A 19009-nucleotide genomic window follows, 5' to 3' on the forward strand; every position below is an offset into this window, starting at 1 on the left:
TACGCGACCAAGAAGGATCTCGTAGCGATCAAGGGCATCAGTGAGGTCAAGGCGGAGAAATTGCAGCAGGAGGCGTCCAAGATGATCATGATGGGCTTCAAGAGCGCCACGGAGATACATCAGACGCGGTCGAATATCGTCTACATCACCACTGGTTCCAAAGAGTTGGACAAGCTGTTGGGCGGAGGTATAGAAACTGGCTCTATTACGGAGATCTTTGGAGAGTTTAGGTCAGGGAAGTCTCAGCTGTGTCACACCCTCGCCGTGAACTGTCAGTTACCCATCAGCATGGGTGGTGCGGAGGGAAAATGCCTCTACATAGATACAGAGAATACTTTTAGGCCGGAAAGATTGATTGCGGTGGCCGAGAAGTACAAGATCAACGGACAGTCCATTCTCGACAACGTTGCCTGTGCGAGGGCGTTCAACACCGATCACCAGACCAAGTTGTTGGTTCTAGCCGGTGCCATGATGACAGAGGCGAGATACGCCTTGCTGATAGTCGACAGCGCGACCGGTTTATATAGAACCGACTACACCGGCAGGGGTGAATTAGCGGCTAGGCAGAATCATCTGGCGAGATTCCTCAGAATGCTGCTGCGACTGGCGGACGAACACGGGATCGCCGTTGTTATCACGAATCAAGTGGTCGCGCAAGTCGACGGCGCCGCTAGTATGTTCGGTGGCGACCAGAAAAAACCGATCGGCGGTCACATCTTGGCACATGCGAGTACAACGAGATTGTACTTGCGTAAGGGCAGGGGAGAAACTAGGATATGTAAGATATACGATTCGCCGTGTTTACCAGAGAGTGAAGCGACATTCGCCATAAACCCGGACGGTGTAGGCGACGTACAGGAATAAGTTTAAATTGAGTCAGTGTAAGAGGAACACGATGGATTATTACACAGAGTTTGATTTAGTTTTTAATGAAATCGACAAATGTGTTTGGCGCATTGGATATCAACCTATGTATCTGTTAAGGCAAAGATAATTAAAGGGGCAAATGTCTCGCGCGTTGAACGTTAATTTATATAGCTGTTAAAGTGAAAGGATAATTAACGAGGGATCAAGAAAAGAACAATAATTAATTCTACGCAATCGAAGTTAATTGTTAAGTTAATTGAAAATAAGATTATATGTGCATAACGTGTCTTTCTTAACGTTTCTATATCTTTCTTAGAAGATTTTATATGATATTGTATTTCAAGGCTTTAATAAATATAAGATGTAATACATTTTTTTTAAACGTGACGGTATCTCTTATTATAATTTATACGAAAGGATTTATATTACAATTTATACGAAAGGATTAAAGATGTTTTACTAATCACACTTATAGAAAATAAGTATATCTTAAATTATTTCTAAGATATTTTGACGATTTGAATTTTATTTTAATTCTGATAATTTTAATTTTTAGACGCTTTAATTTTGATCACTATTAAAATACGAGCCAAAAAATATTAGGCCTGTTGTTTTTAGCTGAACTTCTTGTATAGTTCATCTTTCCTCTAAGTCGAATTCTGATTAATGCGCTTGCGCGTGTTTTCGTCCGCGTAAATCCTTGAAAGTGACTCTGTCGAGTGTTGACGACTCTCCGATGTCGCGAATGGGAGTGCGACGAGTTTTCTCTGCGTATTCGTGAAGGATTCGTGTTTTGACACGCAAGCGAGAGAGTTATCTGGCTCTTCTCAAATCTCCGTTCCGAGTAACTTCAAGGAAATCGACGAGAGTCCGAGGAGGAAACCGCGAGACTCTGGAGAGTGCTCTCGCTTGCGTCTGTTATGTCGCTGCCCGTGTGGACCGAAAAAGACACGTTCGAACTTATTAGACTTTACAAGGAGAACGCGCCGTTATGGGACATGAAGCTCGAGGATTACAAAAACAAAGAATTAAAGGCGAGATTAATAAGCGACATCGCGACACGTATGAATATTGCGCCAGAGGAGATTAACAAGAAACTGCAAATGCTCAGGAGTCAGGTAAGTAAACGAGATATTTTGTAAATGCGGTTGATTGTTCATTTACTATATCGACCGTCGATGGTTTATCCGGTTTATCGCAATGATATTTCAGAATTGTTTAATTTTAAACTGTTTATTGTTTGAAATTGTGGAATAAGAGCATCTTTGTTGCAATAGTTTTATTTAAATAATTTTCTATCTTTAATTATCCTGCTATTTGCTCTAGGTATCTCGAGAAATAAACAAACTAAAACTAAAGAAAAAAAATGCAGACAGTGAAGATAAAATATATGTCAGCGCCTGGAGTTATTTTTCAGCACTGAATTTTTTAATTCCTACTGTAACAAGCAGATCTAAACGTTCGGAAGTTATGGTAAGTTGAAATATCATTTATAAAGAGCCCATTTCTCTAATGCAGCAATTTCAGTCTTAAGAGATAAGTATTATAACATTTTTGTTATATATTATTAATATATATCATTATTATTGTTTTGTAGATTCAAGGGACTTTAGAAAAGAAGGGACGCAGCAAGGTGAAAGCAGAATCAAACAAAATAGAAAACAAAGAGACATTGAAAAGAAAACAGGAAAATGGGAAAGGACAAAAACGTTCTTTCAAATCATTAGACGTCGTTAACAAGGAAAAATCGAAGCGTCTATGCGTCTCACCTATAACACGGAACAAAGATGAGCGTTTCGGCGAGTGGGTAGCACTAGAATTACAAAGCCTACACTCGGAAGTAAACAAAAGAGTATTAAAGAGCGAGATTAGGAAAGCGATATGTCATATTGCTGATTTAGATAATGCGGATATTGTCGTTCCTAGCACATCGCTCAATTCGTCACAGTCTTCCACATACACACCAATGTGCGAAATAACTAATATAAAATCCGAAAACGTATATAATAATACTTGCCAATAAGAGTCGTCAATTTAATTTATAATTGTTTTTAATACAAAAATCTTTTCCTGAGCATTTTAATATTTATTTTATATTTTACATGAATGATTACGTTCAAAAATGAATTTAATGGTTGTAACTATAAAGCAAGATACTGTTCCAAATTGTCTAAAATATCATAAAAAGATAGATGAATTATGTATTATATATAAATTATTGACCACACACGTGTGTATGTACATATTTATGTTAAAAATAAATTTGAAAACATTGTATCGCCTATTTCAGCTTTCGTTAATTGTATTTTTCTACAAATGGCATGTTATTTCATAATTCGTCACATATTTATGCGATAATTATCATTCTTGTCAACTCAATTGTAACAATAGACTTTCACAGCATCATTGATTCGTAACTACGAGGACGTTTCTATTGGCCGCACTAATCAATTTGTAACGGGACAATTCAATTTACATAAGCGCTTGTTAGACGAGATCAGACTTAGGATATTATGCTTAGAAAAAACCTATAAAACTGTAAACTATAAAATATTAAGCTAATCAGTTCTTTTAATTGACACTATGCACGTATTTGTTCAGAGTCTATAACGCGATTTATTTAGGAAAGTATCACTTATCAATCACTTTGGAGGCACTTAAGTTGCTTAATCGGCTTTAATTGGTCATGGATCCATAAGATTCACCGCGGAAGCTCGGAGATTTAATTGGTACTCCCCGAAGAGCATAGCCGCTAACCATCTGTACTGTTCATCTTTGGACGTGCCTGCCAAAACATTCCCGAAATATGGACTGTCCTTACATCTGAAAGATAATTAAACATCAGTCAATTCTACGAAGGATACAATTAAAAATTTATAAGTATATCTCATATTAAATTATAATACACAAATTTATAATAAATTTATTAATGGAGATTATTAGTAATATTTTTACCTTGTTGGTTTCTTGTTCTTCGTGATAAACGTGATAGACCAGCTGCGGAAAGGAAGCACATCCCTTAAGTATTTTTCAAGAAATCTATTAAAATCGTAAAATGTAACTTTATGCTATATTTACCCCATCTGTGGATTGCGTTTAGGCTCGTGTCCCAAGTACCAAATAATATCTTCTATCTTCCACTCATGAAGTTTCACGGAGCACACCTTATCCTTGTAACAACAGAGCTTCGCCTGGCTGAACTCGAAGAGGTAACTCTTCAGGTTCTTCGTCCTGGTGTCTGCAAATTTAAGCTCGCCGGAGATCGTCATAGGCGGCTTTACCTACACAAAGGGGAATAGAGAGTGAGATAGGGGGGAGAGAGAGAGAGAGAGAGGGGAGGGAGAAGAAACATAATTAATTTCAATTAGACCATATCCTGTTTTCGCAGCGCATGCGGGACGCGTCTTTCTTTTCGCCTCTGGAATCACGCAATTTGATCCGCATTAAAACTCACGCGCACTTTGTACGGCCTTGAACCCGCTCTGCTCTACTATATAAATTTAGATCGTGGGAACTTATAGAATAATCTTTGCATATGTGTGTGTGTGTGTGTGTGTAGAAGCTGTGCTAACAGTAAATTTCACCGTGATACGACATCAAGAGCTTTGTGCGAATTTTACCTGTTTTGTCTTTAGTACACGTACCAGAGGCACGATGTCCTTGTACAATCGGTCTTTCCTGAGGACGAGGACGTTATCCTTCCTGTCATCCGAGTCCCAGTATCCCCATCTTGCCACTGTTTCCAGGACACGTTCGCTGTGATGCAACGGTCGCTCCAACGCGCCGGACAGAGTATATTCTTCTAGACACAGCTCGTGAGACGGCAAGCTGGCTTTCTCGGCGAGTTCCCGGCACACGTCGAACGCAGTCTTCTGAGGTCCGATCTAATTAATTGGTTAGTTAATTAAAAATAAATAAACGAAAGATTGTAGCTAAATTTTAATCGTTAGCAGGAATTCAGAATAACAAATTGTCGATAGTTATTGATTTTAGCGGCTTTCCAGCAAGTAACACAAGTCGACACAAGTGTCGTTTTGTCTTTGTTACTCATTGCCAAAAAAGAAAGATAGAACGACGTTTGTGTCGACTTGTGTCGCTTGCTGGAAAGCTCCCTTTGCTTCGCTTTACTCTGTAACGAAAAGATATTGCGCAGCGCAGAATGGTTCAGCGCAGCCAGCTAGGGAATCTATCACAGAATGCCAGAAAAGGATCCTTACGGTGACGTTCACACACTCTCCATTCTGCGACAGGATGTATATCCAGATCTTGAGATCCCCCGAAGGCGCACCTCGCGGTCCATTGTTGGACACATGATGTTTTTCCAGAACCTCTAGCATCTTCGCTTCCTTGGCCAGGTCAGCCGACGACAATTGATAAAGTTTCGGATACAGTTTGATGAGGTCACCGATGACCTTGATCTCCGCCCGGTTCCACTCCTCGGCGCTATTCTCTCCGGCGTGCATCAGAGTCGGACCCCAGATTGCCGAAAGATTTTCGACGGTCATCAGATTCCTGGCGCTCTGCTGACTGAGGCCGTGAAGATGCGCCAGGATCCGGCGGAGCGTCGCCGACGTTATGGGACTCAGGGTGGACAATAGTTTCCGATAAGTCGCCACTCTATTTTCCTCGCTGGTCGATTCTATAAAAAGGGAAATGGATTTTTTAATCTTTTTTGCAACATTAATTCTTCAAAATTATTTTCCGTTAATCCCAATATCCTAGAATCTTCACCGCGTCTATTTTATATGAATTTAAGTCTTTTTTGTATGGAACATTTGTTACCTGAGGCGAGGCAAAGTCGGTCGTGTATATTAGAAGGGAACAATGGATCCGGCAAGTCCCGAAGAAATCTTCTAAGAACCGTGGCGACGTCGTGTTCCGTGTACAAATTCCTCGTTATTTGTGTGGCCCATGCATCTCGTCTAAAAGCTTCTAATAGTTTTACTACGGCACTGCTCGATCCGCTACGACGATAAATACCCTCCGTCATCATACCTGAAAGATAAGATTTTGTGAGACATTCAATTACAATCACATAATATCGCGTTTACAGATACTAGAATTTAATGCAACCATAATTCTTTGGAGAAACTTGATTATCATACAGAGTGCTTCACCTAATATAATTAATTCTAATAATAGCGGTAATGCGAATTTACATCGCGCGGTATATCATGCAGGATGTAATTGATGATATAATAAGAGAAATACTTTTATTAATTGTCATGCATTATCACATAAAAGATGCCACGTAAAAGAGTAAGTGAGAGTAAAAAAAAAATGTGAAAATTATTTTCTTTTTTTATCGTTTCCAGGAAAACTTGAAGTAATTAGCGACCGTCAATTACAGAACATTATCGAACACACATATACAATTCTATACGATATTATTTTCGTTCGACGATACAAGATGATGACTCACCATGGGCATAGATGAAGTTGACGCATTTGTCCAAGATGACGGGCACATTGTCCTGCGTAATCTGTTGTTGGTCTAAAGCAGGGCCGCAGTTCGTGGCCGCTTGATAAAGAGCGTGTCGCCAAGCGGTCGCCTCGTGGGTTCCCGACGTGGCAATATGCAGGGCGCCGCTACCCCCGGCATCTGCAACCACCACTGGAACAATTCCGCTTCCGGAGATCGGCCCTTCTTGATCTCGCAACACTGCAATGTCACAATATTGCAATTTCAATAAATACGTTATTGTTAAAGTTGCACGATAATAATGATAGAATCTTGTTAAGTGGCAATTAAATTTTAACAAAGACTTTTCATTGATTTCTTTTAAACAAGAATGATTTTTTAATAATCATTCAAAAATTATTTTACTAATATTTAATATTAACGTTATTTTACTAATATTTAATATTAGCGTAACATTAATGTATTAATAGCATTTGTGTAAATCAGAATATATATCTACGGATGTGACTAATTTAGGATGCGTTGCATTTTTAATCAAACAACTCGTATCGCATATTGAGTCACTGATAAGATGACAACAACCGAATTCGCTTATTACCGCCGCATTAGATCACGTCTTTCGCGTTTCAGCCGTAAGATTATAATTTGGGTCACGATAATTTCAACGATCTGTCGAGAAAGATTAAGGCTGAGGCAAGTCATTGATCACATATGAATGAAATATACCGATAAGGATGTAACAAAAATAAATTGATTTAACAACGTAACATCAATTTATTAAAGTAAATTGAATTTTTCTTTTTATGTATTTTATCTATTTCACGTCAAACTCATGTTTTTATGTTATACACAGTGAGAGTTTAATCTTATATTTGTAACACAGCTCGAATTATAACATTTTCAAAGTTTTCAGTTGCGACTTACCGATGCAGCGCGCTTTCCGCAGGTCTACGTGTTCAAAGTTCACGGCGAACGTAGATTCCAAGGATTTCGTGTAAATCAACGTTCTTTCTTGCAAGAGGAGCCAAGCTGGGAACCAGGTACCTGTTACACCTTCCTAAAGGGATACAAAGGATACATTACACCGTGTGAAAACAACACAGAACATTTCATATTTTTCTGTCGACGACGAAAAATTTCAACAATTCACAGTGGCAATGGAACGCCAAATATTCAGAACGTCTGCGAAACTGTGGAGGAGGGATTTGCATGTCAAAGCATATAGGTTTCCGCTTTCGCAAGCGCGAACGTTTCAGCAGTTGAACACTCAGGATTTTGTGAAATATTTATTAATATTTGTATCTTTAAGTAAATATTATTACAAACTTAAATTATGTTGATATAACTCTGTCTTAAATAATTTCTTAATAATTTTTAATCCGTGGTTAAAAAGAACGCTGATACATTAATGAAAAAATATTAAATTCGACGTACCTTAAAATACGACTGAGGTAGGCTTGCAAATTTATAATGATAGATTAATATAAAATTGTAAAGCACATAATAAATGCGAAAGCGATCAACTCTTAATCATTAATTGCGCATAGAAATTTTTGTACGCTATTTTCATTACATTTATCATTTTATTAATTTGTTGCTCTTCTGTTCAAAGGCATTGATTTCATTATTACGTTGTTTTTTTTTTAATATATACCTTTAAGTAAGCCCAACCTGCTCTGGTGAATTCGGCGGTGTACTTCGTGGAGAAGGTCGGCGTGGTCGCCTCGAGGATTCTCTGAGCCCAGATTCGTCTCTCGGCGATGCCTTTCGCGTAGAAAATGTGCACGCTCGGTCTGCCCGCGCCGCTAATCGCTATGCAATGCACCGTCTCACCGTCCATGGTCCTGCACACATTTCGAAATTGTCTTCATCAAGTAATCGCGAGTGACCGGCTGACGAGCTAGCTACATATGATGTGCCAATCGTATGATGAGTCAAAGGGAAGTAAAGATATGTAGCGTTAAATACAGATTAGACGCATTGACATACGAGACGAAGAAAACTGCGCATTTATGAGAATCATGCTGTTGTATCAGGAGCTGACCAGAATTTCTTAGGGAAAGGTTGGTGATGGAAGAGCTGCTCATTTCATATTATATGTATGATACGATATAATTGAAATATGTACAATATTATACAATTATAAATTATTTTATTTTGCATGATGTTTTAAAATATCTCTGTGTAATAATTAAATTATATATTATATATTTTATATATAATATAAAAATTTAATTATTATCAGATTACATTTGAGAAATGATTCTCTCTCCTTTTCTTCTCGTTTAACAAAGAGGACCTTGAGACTTTTCTTGTAGAGTGAGAGAGCGCGATGAGAGAGAAAGAGAGAGCTGTAAGCCTGGGGGAACGTTTGCCCGGCGTTAACACTTGGAGTTGGATCAATGTAAATATATACCAACGAGTGAGTCACTTTATTAATCGAACAATGATACTAGATTCAAATCAAAATTATATTTTCTAACATTTATAGCCGAGATAAAACGTAGGACATCTAGATTATCTTGTACAATAAATAGATTTACCGACTTTATCCTTTTTGATAAATTAGATAAAAGTAATGGGTAATAATGGAATAAAGCGAATTTTGTGGAAGGATGCGCAAAGAAATGTTTAAAATTGTGAAAATAATTATACAACGTATGTTGCGTTTACGTAGTAAAATAACAGACTCACTTAACATCCTGAAGCAGATGAATACTGTATATTGTCTCTAATTCCACGACCTCTTTCAGCGTAGACATGCTCTTGTCAGCGTAGAACGATAATTTCCGATCGAGCAACGCTGTCGCTCTCGGCACGAGGTCCTTGGCCCTCTCGATACCCATTCCAGGCCTCCATAGGAAATAACGACATTTCTAATTAATACTCCAATCAATGCGGTCGCTCAGTTTAAGCGATAAATTATTCAAACGTTAAAATTAATTGCAGTCGGTTATTAAGAGTCTTTCAAATCTCTTTCTTTGATAATTTTTTTTTTTAATACGTTTCTCTTAAGCGCTCCTATACATTTTTTTTATAATGAAACTTTTAAGCAGTATAATTTTAAATTTGTAAATCGCGAAATTCTTGTTGAATTATTAGAAACAAATTAGTCAACGATTTGACCGTTCGATTTGATTGTTAGTTTTGTAGAAGAAAAGTTTCGGGATTAGAGACTCATGAAATATATTTCTCACGCAAGTTCATATATTGCCTCTTACCTGTACACTAGTCCCCTGTGTGTGACCGGATTGTGCGGAGCATTCACCTTCGGCCTCTCCATTCGTAGCGACCTCGAGCCGGACTCGGCGATGTGCTCGCGAGTCCTGGATAACAGTTTACTACCACTCTTAACGAAACTGATCACATTGGGCTTGATGGCGTGCACCGTGGATTCCTGTCCTAGTTTCTTCAATTTTTGTATCACGCTCACTTTGCGATGATCCTCGGCAAGTTTCGGCGTCCCCGACGAAGGACTGGTAACGCTCTCCTCGTCGTTGTTGGCAAGCGTCGTTGTCGTCGTTGTCACAGTCGTAATCGCATTCGGTTTAGGAAGCGCAGGACCCTTCGTGGAAGGCTTCCTGGGAGGAACAGCGGGTTGCTTCTTGGTCACCAAATGCGCCAGCTTCGGCAAGAGAGCCGGATTTTTGCCCGACGCTTGAACCTTGTCGGGTTGCTCCACACCTTCCGCCACGTCATACTCGTTCTTGGGAAGGGAGTCAAATCTCTTGGGTGGTTCCGGTGGTGTCACATTGATGCCGGGATGCGCCAGGTCTTCGTCATCTTGCTCCTCTTCGGCGCTCTCGCGAAATTCCAGCGTACTGTCGGCGCTGTCGTTGGTAGCCAACAACGTCTCCAGCAGCATCATATCGTTGTTCTCGTAATTGCTATAAACGTTCTCGTCCTCGGATGTCCTCGCGAACGGGTCGAACTCGAAGAGCACGGACTTGCTGCTCTGCAGCCTGGTGTCCGAGGGAATCGCCGTCGGCTGTTGCCGACAATCGACCTTCGGTGGCGACAGGTTCTCATAGAGAGAATTTTGGATGGAAGCCTGGCTCTCGAAGGACGCGCAAGAAGTTCGATCTACCGGCGAGATTTTCTTCTCGAAGGATTTCTCCAAACTCTCCTCTTCTACGCTGGATATCCTGTCCACCTCATCGACATTCTCAGCTCTCGTGCCCGGTGTGGCGTCGTAAAAGGTCCAAGAGTCTGACCTCGACAGCCTTTTGGCAGAGATTTCAGATTTGTCGTGCGATAGGCTTACATTGACGTCGGACAAGTTTAGACTCTGGTCGGAATCGCTAGTCTGTTCGAGGAAGAAAGATTTAAGAACGAAGGATAAGACTTTTTTATTTATTTACCAATCAGATGGAACAATAATCATTTTTACAAGCGTCTTAATTTTGCCAGTGCTTAAACGCAAAAATCGGTTCTACTTATAATGCCGAGAATAATAGTAATATTCTATTGCAGAATTCCAAAAGGAGAGGAGGCAATTAAAGAGATTTTACCTGGTTCCGCGTGGAGCCGAGGACGTTGAAGTCGGGAAAATCTCGCTCGATCTTGTCGGACACCGTGGAACTGAGTGTGTCGTATCGGCCGCTACTTCCCGACGTGACGGACTGCAGCTCGTCGTAGATAGATTCGTCCGGAAGCGGGGGTGGCGGATAAACCGGAGGCGGCGGGCTGTGCCTGCCACCGGTGGACAGATCCTCTTCGTTCTTCATGCTCTTCAGATTGCCGCTCAGAGGGCTGTAAAATGAGATGCTGCTAAAGATGTTGTCGGCCGGCATCGACACGCATCTGTCCTCCTCGACCGGATCTTTGTGCTTTTTCTGGACGCCGCCCTGACCGACCACCACGTCGTCCTGGTTCAAGGACGACAGCCGCCGCGTCAACAGATTCTTCACCGACTTCTCCAGCCGAATGCTGGCGTTTCGCGTGCTGGAGATAACGGCGCGTCCCTTCACCGTCATCTTCTCCGAGATCTCGTCCTTCAATTGGCGCGAGCTCGTGCTGAGGCTGCGAAAGAACTCGTGGTTGCCGCGAGTACTATCGTTGGAGGCCGATTTCAAATCACCACTGCTAGTCGACTTTAAATCGTCGCTTTTCTCAGACTGACCGGACTCGCTGGTCGGACTGCTGGAATGAGTCGATGGCAAGGTGGTCGTCGGCAAGAGTCTTCGAGGCGCCGGTATCGGTTTGCTCTCGGTTACTACCGATCGCGGCTTCGGTATCGGCTTCACCTCCATCACGGAGCTTGATTCCTCCACTGCGTAGTGGCGTCCCAGTAAAATAAAATTATGATATGTTCCGATGTTAACCCATTGATCCTGAGACATATATGAGAGTTCCTCTGACTCTTCGCGGCTCGAATTAACGCAAGCTCGAACTGGAAATTTTTTCCCGCAATTTATCAGGGTCACCTAGATATATTTAAAAAAAATATGATAACAATTAAATTAGTAGTTCAGCTAATAGTATTAGATTCTATACATTTTTACATTTTTTTTCCTCTGCTTCAGAAACTGTAATTTTCGTAAGAGAGGACTTCTCAAATGAAAAGCGCGTTTTTCTGGTGCCATTATTGAAGCTAGTCTCTATTCTAGTCCATTATTCGTTTTCAGAACTAATCAAATTGTTATTTCTCCGCAGTGAACGCGTGACAAAACAAACGAGCGACGCAAACAGAAAGGAAATTATGAATTGTCCCAGGGTGAATCATCGTTCCGAAAGCCGATACCGTCACCCATAGTTTCCGGCTACTATTCCAACCGACTGGTGGCGAGTGAGTACACATCCATCATTCCATATCTGTCTCTTAATTCTGAGCCAGACATCGATCATTATCGCATCTTGCTATCACCTTTAGTTGTATTTAAAATAAAGTAAACGCTTAAGCATGTGAAGAATGTTACAAGAATGGATTCTCCAAGCAGCTAAAAATAAATCAAGTCTAAAATTGAGAGTCCCATGTCGCTGACCTTGTTACACATTATGTTAATTCTTTTTTTCTGTTTCTTTCTCTCTTTTAAATATTACGAATTAACTTTCTCAGGGAAAGAGGAAAAAGGTTGCAGAGAAATATGCGGAACAGTGCTACGCTAAGAAGAATCTATTACGGAATAAAGAAGCGGCATATCTGGCGCGTTTGTTCCAATGAAACTCATGATTCATGATCCACTCACATGATCATCAGACTTACCAGCTTCTCGTCAGATCAACGGTATGAACGATAAGTAACTCCTTATCTTCTAACTGATTCTAACAGATCGAAACTTCCTCGAGATAAGAAAGTAAATTTAATAGAGAGAGCACTGTTGAAGCAACGAACTACTGATTGAGGTAACAAGCCTTAATGATTACCTAATCCGAAATATCAATAAATCGATAATTTTCCAAAAATTAAAAAAACTTTTATTTAACGACCAGTTATATGGTGCAAACATTACGATTGTGGGTAACAAAATTATATAATTACGCAAGATGATATTTGTAAATGTGAGTCGGTCTATTTGAGATACATAGCTCATTATGAAACATGTAGAAAGTGTTGCATTGATGTATATATAGTTATCGTATCATGTGAGCTCCACAATGGAGCTCGCAAACGCGTCGCCAACAGTTCGCGCACATTGTCATTAATTTTTCTTATGTCAAAAACACCTGTAGATGCCTCGTCGACGAGAAGTCTAGCTGCGTTTCTGTGCGTACAAATTGATGGAGCTACCTCGACAGAGAATAAAAACAAAAATTGCGGATTCTTCGGGTATGTAATGCATCGCGCGCAATTAAAAATTACATATGTAAATATATAAACATATATATATCGTTTTTTCAGAACGGTGCATAATCGAGAATCATCGTGGAGATTACGATTTCCGTTGTTTGTCCGTTAGCAACAAAACACACAGGGTCAAAAACCTACCTCGTCGTTGTCCCACCGTTGTGGTGTACCCGATTGTCCCTTCCTTCTCTCGAATCACACCGCTCCCGTTTTCTCGCAGCGAGTCTCACTATCTAAAATCACAGCATTTCGTTTTTTTCTTCTTCTTCGAACGAGAGTTTCTTTCGAATTAAAGGGGTCCACGTCTGTTTCCCGATCGTTCATCTGTATTCCGTTCACGATGTGGGTCCACTATCTCTTTTCATTAGCACGTGACTCATTCACGCACCCGCGCTCACGTACATAATTACACACACATCATCTGTAATTTTTCACATTTGTATTTATGCAAATTTCACGGATTTATACGAGTGAATCATGGGGAAGTATGGTAAATTTATAAAACTTGTATATTAAATAAAAACGAACACCGTGTGTCAACAACGAACACCGAATCTCTCCCTTGAAGCTGTAGAAGAACATTCGATAATTAATGCCAGATATTATTTCTATATTGATTATTTTATATTATTTTTAATATGAATCCAAATTTCAGGACAAAAACGAATTTTTACGAGAAAGGGGAGCCTAGTACGTGCTGGTCGAGAGCATTTAACGAGTTAAAGAGACACTTTGCGCGCGCGGCAACGAGCGGAGAAAGACGCGCGCGCGTGCTCCGGCCACGCACACACACACATGGACGGAGCGCAGGCACATGGACACAATAAGCGAACTGTAGATTTCACAGTTTGTGAGCGCGCAGGCCTTCTCCTTTCTCCTCGTGGAGCTCGACGTTTCAAAGTATATTTTTAGAAATGTTTGAACCGCGGGATGCTGGGCCGCGTTTCATCAAATGCGGATCAGACTTTTGCGTAGAACTGCCGACGTTTACGTACGTGAAGATAATAAAAATGACGTGAGAAATGATAAGATAAAGGAGGCGGAGCAACGCGTCGTCGTCGTCGTCCACCCGACGGCGCAGCTCGTGCCTATGCACTGACGCGGCTCCGCTTTCCGTCGTCTCCGTTGCCCACCACATCCATCCGCCGTTTGCTCCTCTCGAGGTGCCCTCGGTGGTGGAAAAAGGCCGGAGAAGGGGACCAGGCCAACGCCATCGCAGGCAACAATTGCAACGGCCACCAATGCAACTGCACGTGGAATGTGTTATTCATTTTCTGTCTAAACTTTTTACCAAGCCGTACAACGCAGAATGCGAAAGTCTACTAATTAGCAGAACAGATGTATAGGTCCCATATTCAAATTTAAAATTCTACAGTAAAAATTGTACAGACCAATTATTAACACATTGGATAAAAACAATTACATTTCTTTTTGGTGACGTACACTATGTGGTTATTGAAAATTTTGCTACAATTCACACGCGATTCAATATTCAATTTGCCATCCATAATTTCAGATTAATTAGCCTATTTAATAAAATAAATGCAACTTACAGATCCAGTGTCGCGGTGTTATAAATTATCACAAATTTAACTAAAGGAAAATGTGACAGCAACTGCATATGCCACGCGAAATGTATAGAAATTTAACAATACGGTGAATAAGGAGAGATATTATTCTACGAAGAATATTTTAATGAAACCTTTATTAAGACTTTTATCATGCCAAAGACAAATGACGACTTTGGCTATACAAACAGGTAAACGTTTTCCCGGCGAGAGTCCTCCATGCAGGTGCAAACTATACAATATATCGTTATAAAATTTTATAGATTAAGATTTAAAAAAAACATAACAAAATTGCATACATGGATCTGATGTCACAGAACAGAATACAGAAAGAAAATACTTATTTATGTGTTTGCTTAAAGTTAAATAATATTTTTACTTATAAAAATATAATTTCTATTTTTTAAACGACAGCTTATTTTGAGCGATAACTATGCGAGTATCACTGTCACTCTGACGACATTTCATTCGTTGATTTTATTAAACTAATTATATTAATTAATAAGATTTTAGGATAATATATTTGAACGGAGCACTCATCAGTTGCACCTGCACCTATCGAGCGACTTGCCTGGGTATCTCTACTATCTTAAATCACAATGGTGACGACAAGTTTAACTATTTATTCGTTAATTAATTCCTTAAGATTGATCGTTACATATAAGCAGGTACACCCGCACGCACGCACACGCGCTTCAGCAGCCGTATACATAAAAACGCGTGACGAAACGATTCGATGATTGCCGATGATCCCTTGGCGAATACTCAAGGACGGGATACAATGTTACATCACGGATTTAAAAATATAGTAATTAGCAAAATAGTCGATGGAACTTGGAATGGTAATTGTAACAGACGATAGGACGTTTCTATTAATTTTAACTGTAAAAATTACCTTTGCCATGGAATGATTAAAAAGAGGAATACAAAATTAGGATAATTAAATGGAGAGAGAGAAAATTAACATAACTTTACCAAATTAATGATATTTGAGATGACTTTTGAGATCATCATCATTCACTATCGAGAATCACACGAGGAAATTATATTCCCGCGGAGCGACTCGCTTTTATTATATAATTCCCCTTATCGTCATAAGATTAATTTACCGCGATCGATTCGATCGAGTCGGTCGCGCAAACCCGTAAAGAGTATACCTATACGTTTTCGACGTGACGCCGAATACTTAGGCCATAAAATCGTAAAAAAATATTCAAGCGCGAGTTCGTAGGCGAGTATCTGGTGTAGATGTGCCTTGCCTTCTTTTTTTCTTTTCGAGGGTTTGAGGCAAAAATTGGAACGCGCGTTTACTTTCGTATACTTTGCAGAAATGAGTGAGATCGCTCGCGGTAGTCTCGAGGAGTCGAAATCGCGAGTGCGTGCGTTGCGTAGCGGCTGCGTAGTATTTTTTTTTTCGTTTTTATAAAGAGGAACGATCGACGGAATATCTACTATTATGTTGGAACACAGAGAGACAATCGTTAAACAATGCGACCAGCCCTCAGCCGATAACGCAATTTTTTGCGCGCAAAATTTTTACGACGGAAATTAACAAACGCGCGTAATCTGTTTCTACATTTATAAGGTATATTTTTGGAATGCCTATGGACGATCAAATTACATCATCGTAATTAAGTAATTTTTAATTGAGCAATTATTCCTCGCTTATTTTGTAATATGAGACAATTGGTCCGTGTACAACAAAAACACATTGTTTGTAATTTGACATACTTTTGCACTCTTAATTGAGACAGAGAGACAATAGAAACAAAACGTTTTGCGAAATTTATCGGGTAAGGGCTGAGATAAACGATTCAATCTCCTCTCTTCGCTTTTATCCAAATTAATAATAGCTTTATGACACCCCGTACCAATCTATTTTGCAAATAAAAAAATATTTGGTTTCTCTACTAAAAACCCTAATTATATTAACAAATATATGTATTTGTGGAGAAAATAATGGCAAATTGTTTAAGTTATCAAATTCATGAAATATATAGGTTTCAACTCTGTAATATTCGTATTACAGAGATATCATTACAGTCTTACAATTAGCATAGGCAAAGTGTATCGAATTAAAAATTAATATATTATTATGTATATTGCAATAAGATGATTTTAATAATTAATCCGGTCACGTGGCGACGGATACGAGGCATCGTGAATCTGCCATGTAATTCCGAAATCGTCAAACTACAATAATAGTTCTTCGAAATCGTTTACGACTGCAACATGTGATTCGAGAGCAGTAGGATAAAGAGACAGAGAGAGTGAGATAGAGAGAAAGACAATGACATAGAAAGTTTAAGAGATTAATCCGAGGAAAAAATCTTTTAGGCACACTCACACACATACACGTACATTTATATAATTATATATTTGTGTATATATTATGCGTAGAGCGCAAGAGTCTTTATTTTTTGGCAAGCAAGACGCGGCTTCACACTTTTATTCGAATTCCTGTCGGAATCGAGGGTGATGTGATTCGTTCATTTTTTTAATTCTTTGCGCTTGAGCGTTGTTTGCGGAAGAGCAAGACTAACTAAAGATATGTAAATGAAGGCAATGAATTGAGGATATAAGACAAACTGGCATATATATAACGGGAAAAACATCAAATAATATAAATTTACTGCTTATATGAGACATTTTTTCTTGGCTTAGAATAATTATTAATATTGTTCTCCGTTTATTACAGAATATCGTTCACGCTCTTAGTTATTCCTGAAACGTAACGATAAAATTTAGACGTGAGAAGTTATGATATTAAAAAGAGCCGAGTTAGCGCAAAGAATTAATTTATAAAAAATTACACATCTATTTTCGCATTAATTTCGATCAGATTTCGACAGATGTCGATTTTCTAATCGCTTTGTACTCGCTCAGCCGATCAATATCTTGCAGAAAAAATCGTCGTAGTGCGAATATTCAGATCACCCTCGTAACGCCACCATCGTTCAGTATACGGACTCTTAAAATTGCTTATTTTTTTCTTCGTACGTTTTCGCGCAGTGTTAGTTAATTATAATGTAATCGTTATGTCATAATTTAATAGCAAATATATTATCACATTTAGATTGTATTAATTTTTAAGACGACCGCCCGGACGTTCCTCGACGAATTTTTCGTCGCCTCGCGACTTTCGTACCGAATAAGAAAGCCTATTAATGCCCAATTATTTTACGATTTTTTTCTATAATAGGAATAACTATGGTCATTTACAAATACAAATGAAAATCTTGCGATGTGGAATGTTTTACTTTCAATAAATGCTGCCCAGTTCCCCAAGCAACCGCACTGTTATCCAAAGGTCAATATCTTTGCATTGAAACACTTGACCCTCTCGACGTCGTTGATAAGATCTCGCGATGGCATAAATAACTGAGTTGCTCTGTTTCGCAGATTCCAACAATGAGCAGTTAAGAGAGCACTTCAATTCGCACTTAAGGGAGCACAAGCGACGACACTCGTCGTAGACACGTCCGGTACGGTATATGTTAGATTTAAATCTAAGAAACATTAATATAGAATATATTATCGTGTAGTTTATATAAGGTATACGTTAAGACACTTACTGCTACAGCAAAAATTCAACAGTTAAAAGATTGTAACAACTAGTTTATGCTCGCAACGAACGCGGAAGCGGACGATCAGATTGAAATCCTGCGTTTGCGGACTTTTGCGAGACTCGCAATCTTCGCTGAATCTTTGAGACCTCTAAAAAAAAAAGACAAAGGATTTCTTAAAAAAAAGTTCTAAAATAATAACGCAACTAAAACTTCGAAATTATATTTCTATTTAATTAAAAAGTTACGCCTGCATTATACTTATTAAACGTTTAAATATACTTACAATTAGTTATATCTTAAGTTTTGCGATAAAAGTGTTTTTAGTGCCTAAGGTATTTTTCCTCTTTCTTTCTTCGTAGGTCAGTCAATTAAACAAAAGAGGCTAAAGATTCGGTCTGGGATGTAAGGAGCCGAGTCACGTAATTTTCCGCTAACGAAGAAATCTGGTCGCACGTTTCACATCCGCAGCAGCTTACACCCCTCGCGTATCTTCCTTCCGTAGAACATCGTTCATCCCTCTTATAATCGGGGGTCACTTTGGCACGCATTTATTTTTTTTTCTTTTTTTTCGTAATGTTCGGCACGGCGCCGCTGCTTATCAGTTATGAGCTCGTAATTATAATAATGCGAATAAATCTCGGGCAGCACCTGAGATTGATCGCTCGGACGATACGATAAAATGAGGTGCGTTCTCGTTAGGCGCTCATCTTGGAAAACTACGTTTTCGCAAACTACGAGAAACGCCAGAAAACGTGTCGGCCGCACTGAAATTTCCCACGAACTTTTCGCAAGTCTC

General features: G+C 39.4%; 3 protein-coding genes across 7 annotated transcripts in view; 2 read left to right on the plus strand and 1 right to left on the minus strand.

Annotated features, from left to right (window-relative positions):
• The window catches only part of LOC112453384 (DNA repair protein RAD51 homolog A), a 3427-nt gene extending 2175 nt beyond the window's left edge, over positions 1–1252 (plus strand). The window contains exon 3 of one of the 2 annotated variants that reach the window (XM_025014130.1): positions 9–1252. In XM_025014130.1, the coding sequence (XP_024869898.1) occupies positions 9–864 (856 nt within the window). In that variant the 3' untranslated portion in view covers positions 865–1252. The other variant, XM_025014132.1, reaches the window with a different exon arrangement.
• Positions 1253–1437: 185 nt separating this feature from the next.
• On the plus strand, positions 1438–2916 carry LOC112453371. The gene is made up of 3 exons (XM_025014106.1): positions 1438–1985; positions 2194–2340; positions 2465–2916. Exons 1-3 carry the CDS (start codon positions 1788–1790, stop codon positions 2888–2890), a joined length of 771 nt encoding a protein of 256 aa, XP_024869874.1. The 5' UTR covers positions 1438–1787; the 3' UTR covers positions 2891–2916.
• Positions 2917–3098: 182 nt separating this feature from the next.
• LOC112453370 lies at positions 3099–14215 on the minus strand. 4 transcript variants are annotated; one of them, XM_025014104.1, is made up of 14 exons: positions 14072–14215; positions 13218–13497; positions 10801–11715; positions 9511–10595; positions 8984–9142; positions 7944–8133; positions 7214–7346; positions 6290–6529; positions 5650–5862; positions 5085–5506; positions 4512–4751; positions 3946–4148; positions 3823–3864; positions 3099–3690 (listed from the first exon to the last, which is right to left on the minus strand). In XM_025014104.1, exons 3-14 carry the CDS (start codon positions 11629–11631, stop codon positions 3552–3554), a joined length of 3897 nt encoding a protein of 1298 aa, XP_024869872.1. In that variant the 5' UTR covers positions 11632–11715; positions 13218–13497; positions 14072–14215; the 3' UTR covers positions 3099–3551. The 4 variants fall into 4 exon arrangements, with proteins under 4 accessions (XP_024869872.1, XP_024869871.1, XP_024869870.1 ...); XM_025014103.1 differs by having other exon boundaries at positions 13771–14215; XM_025014102.1 differs by having other exon boundaries at positions 13751–14215.
• Between the last annotated feature and the right edge of the window lie 4794 nt (positions 14216–19009).

Source organism: Temnothorax curvispinosus, unplaced genomic scaffold (genome assembly GCF_003070985.1).
Source record: "Temnothorax curvispinosus isolate PA1 unplaced genomic scaffold, ASM307098v1 QBEX01004269.1, whole genome shotgun sequence".
NCBI classification, from domain to species: Eukaryota; Metazoa; Arthropoda; class Insecta; order Hymenoptera; family Formicidae; genus Temnothorax; species Temnothorax curvispinosus.

Coding starts and splice junctions, on each gene's coding strand:
- LOC112453371 (XM_025014106.1), top strand. CDS start 1,788: ATGTCGCTGCCCGTGTGGACCGAAAAAGACACGTTCGAACTTATTAGA. Junction 1,986..2,193: donor TGCAAATGCTCAGGAGTCAG/GTAAGTAAACGA, acceptor TATTTGCTCTAG/GTATCTCGAGAAATAAACAA. Junction 2,341..2,464: donor CTAAACGTTCGGAAGTTATG/GTAAGTTGAAAT, acceptor ATTGTTTTGTAG/ATTCAAGGGACTTTAGAAAA.
- LOC112453370 (XM_025014104.1), bottom strand. CDS start 11,631: ATGTCTCAGGATCAATGGGTTAACATCGGAACATATCATAATTTTATT. Junction 8,134..8,983: donor CATCTGCTTCAGGATGTTAA/GTGAGTCTGTTA, acceptor AAATGTGTGCAG/GACCATGGACGGTGAGACGG. Junction 3,865..3,945: donor AAACGCAATCCACAGATGGG/GTAAATATAGCA, acceptor TCCTTTCCGCAG/CTGGTCTATCACGTTTATCA.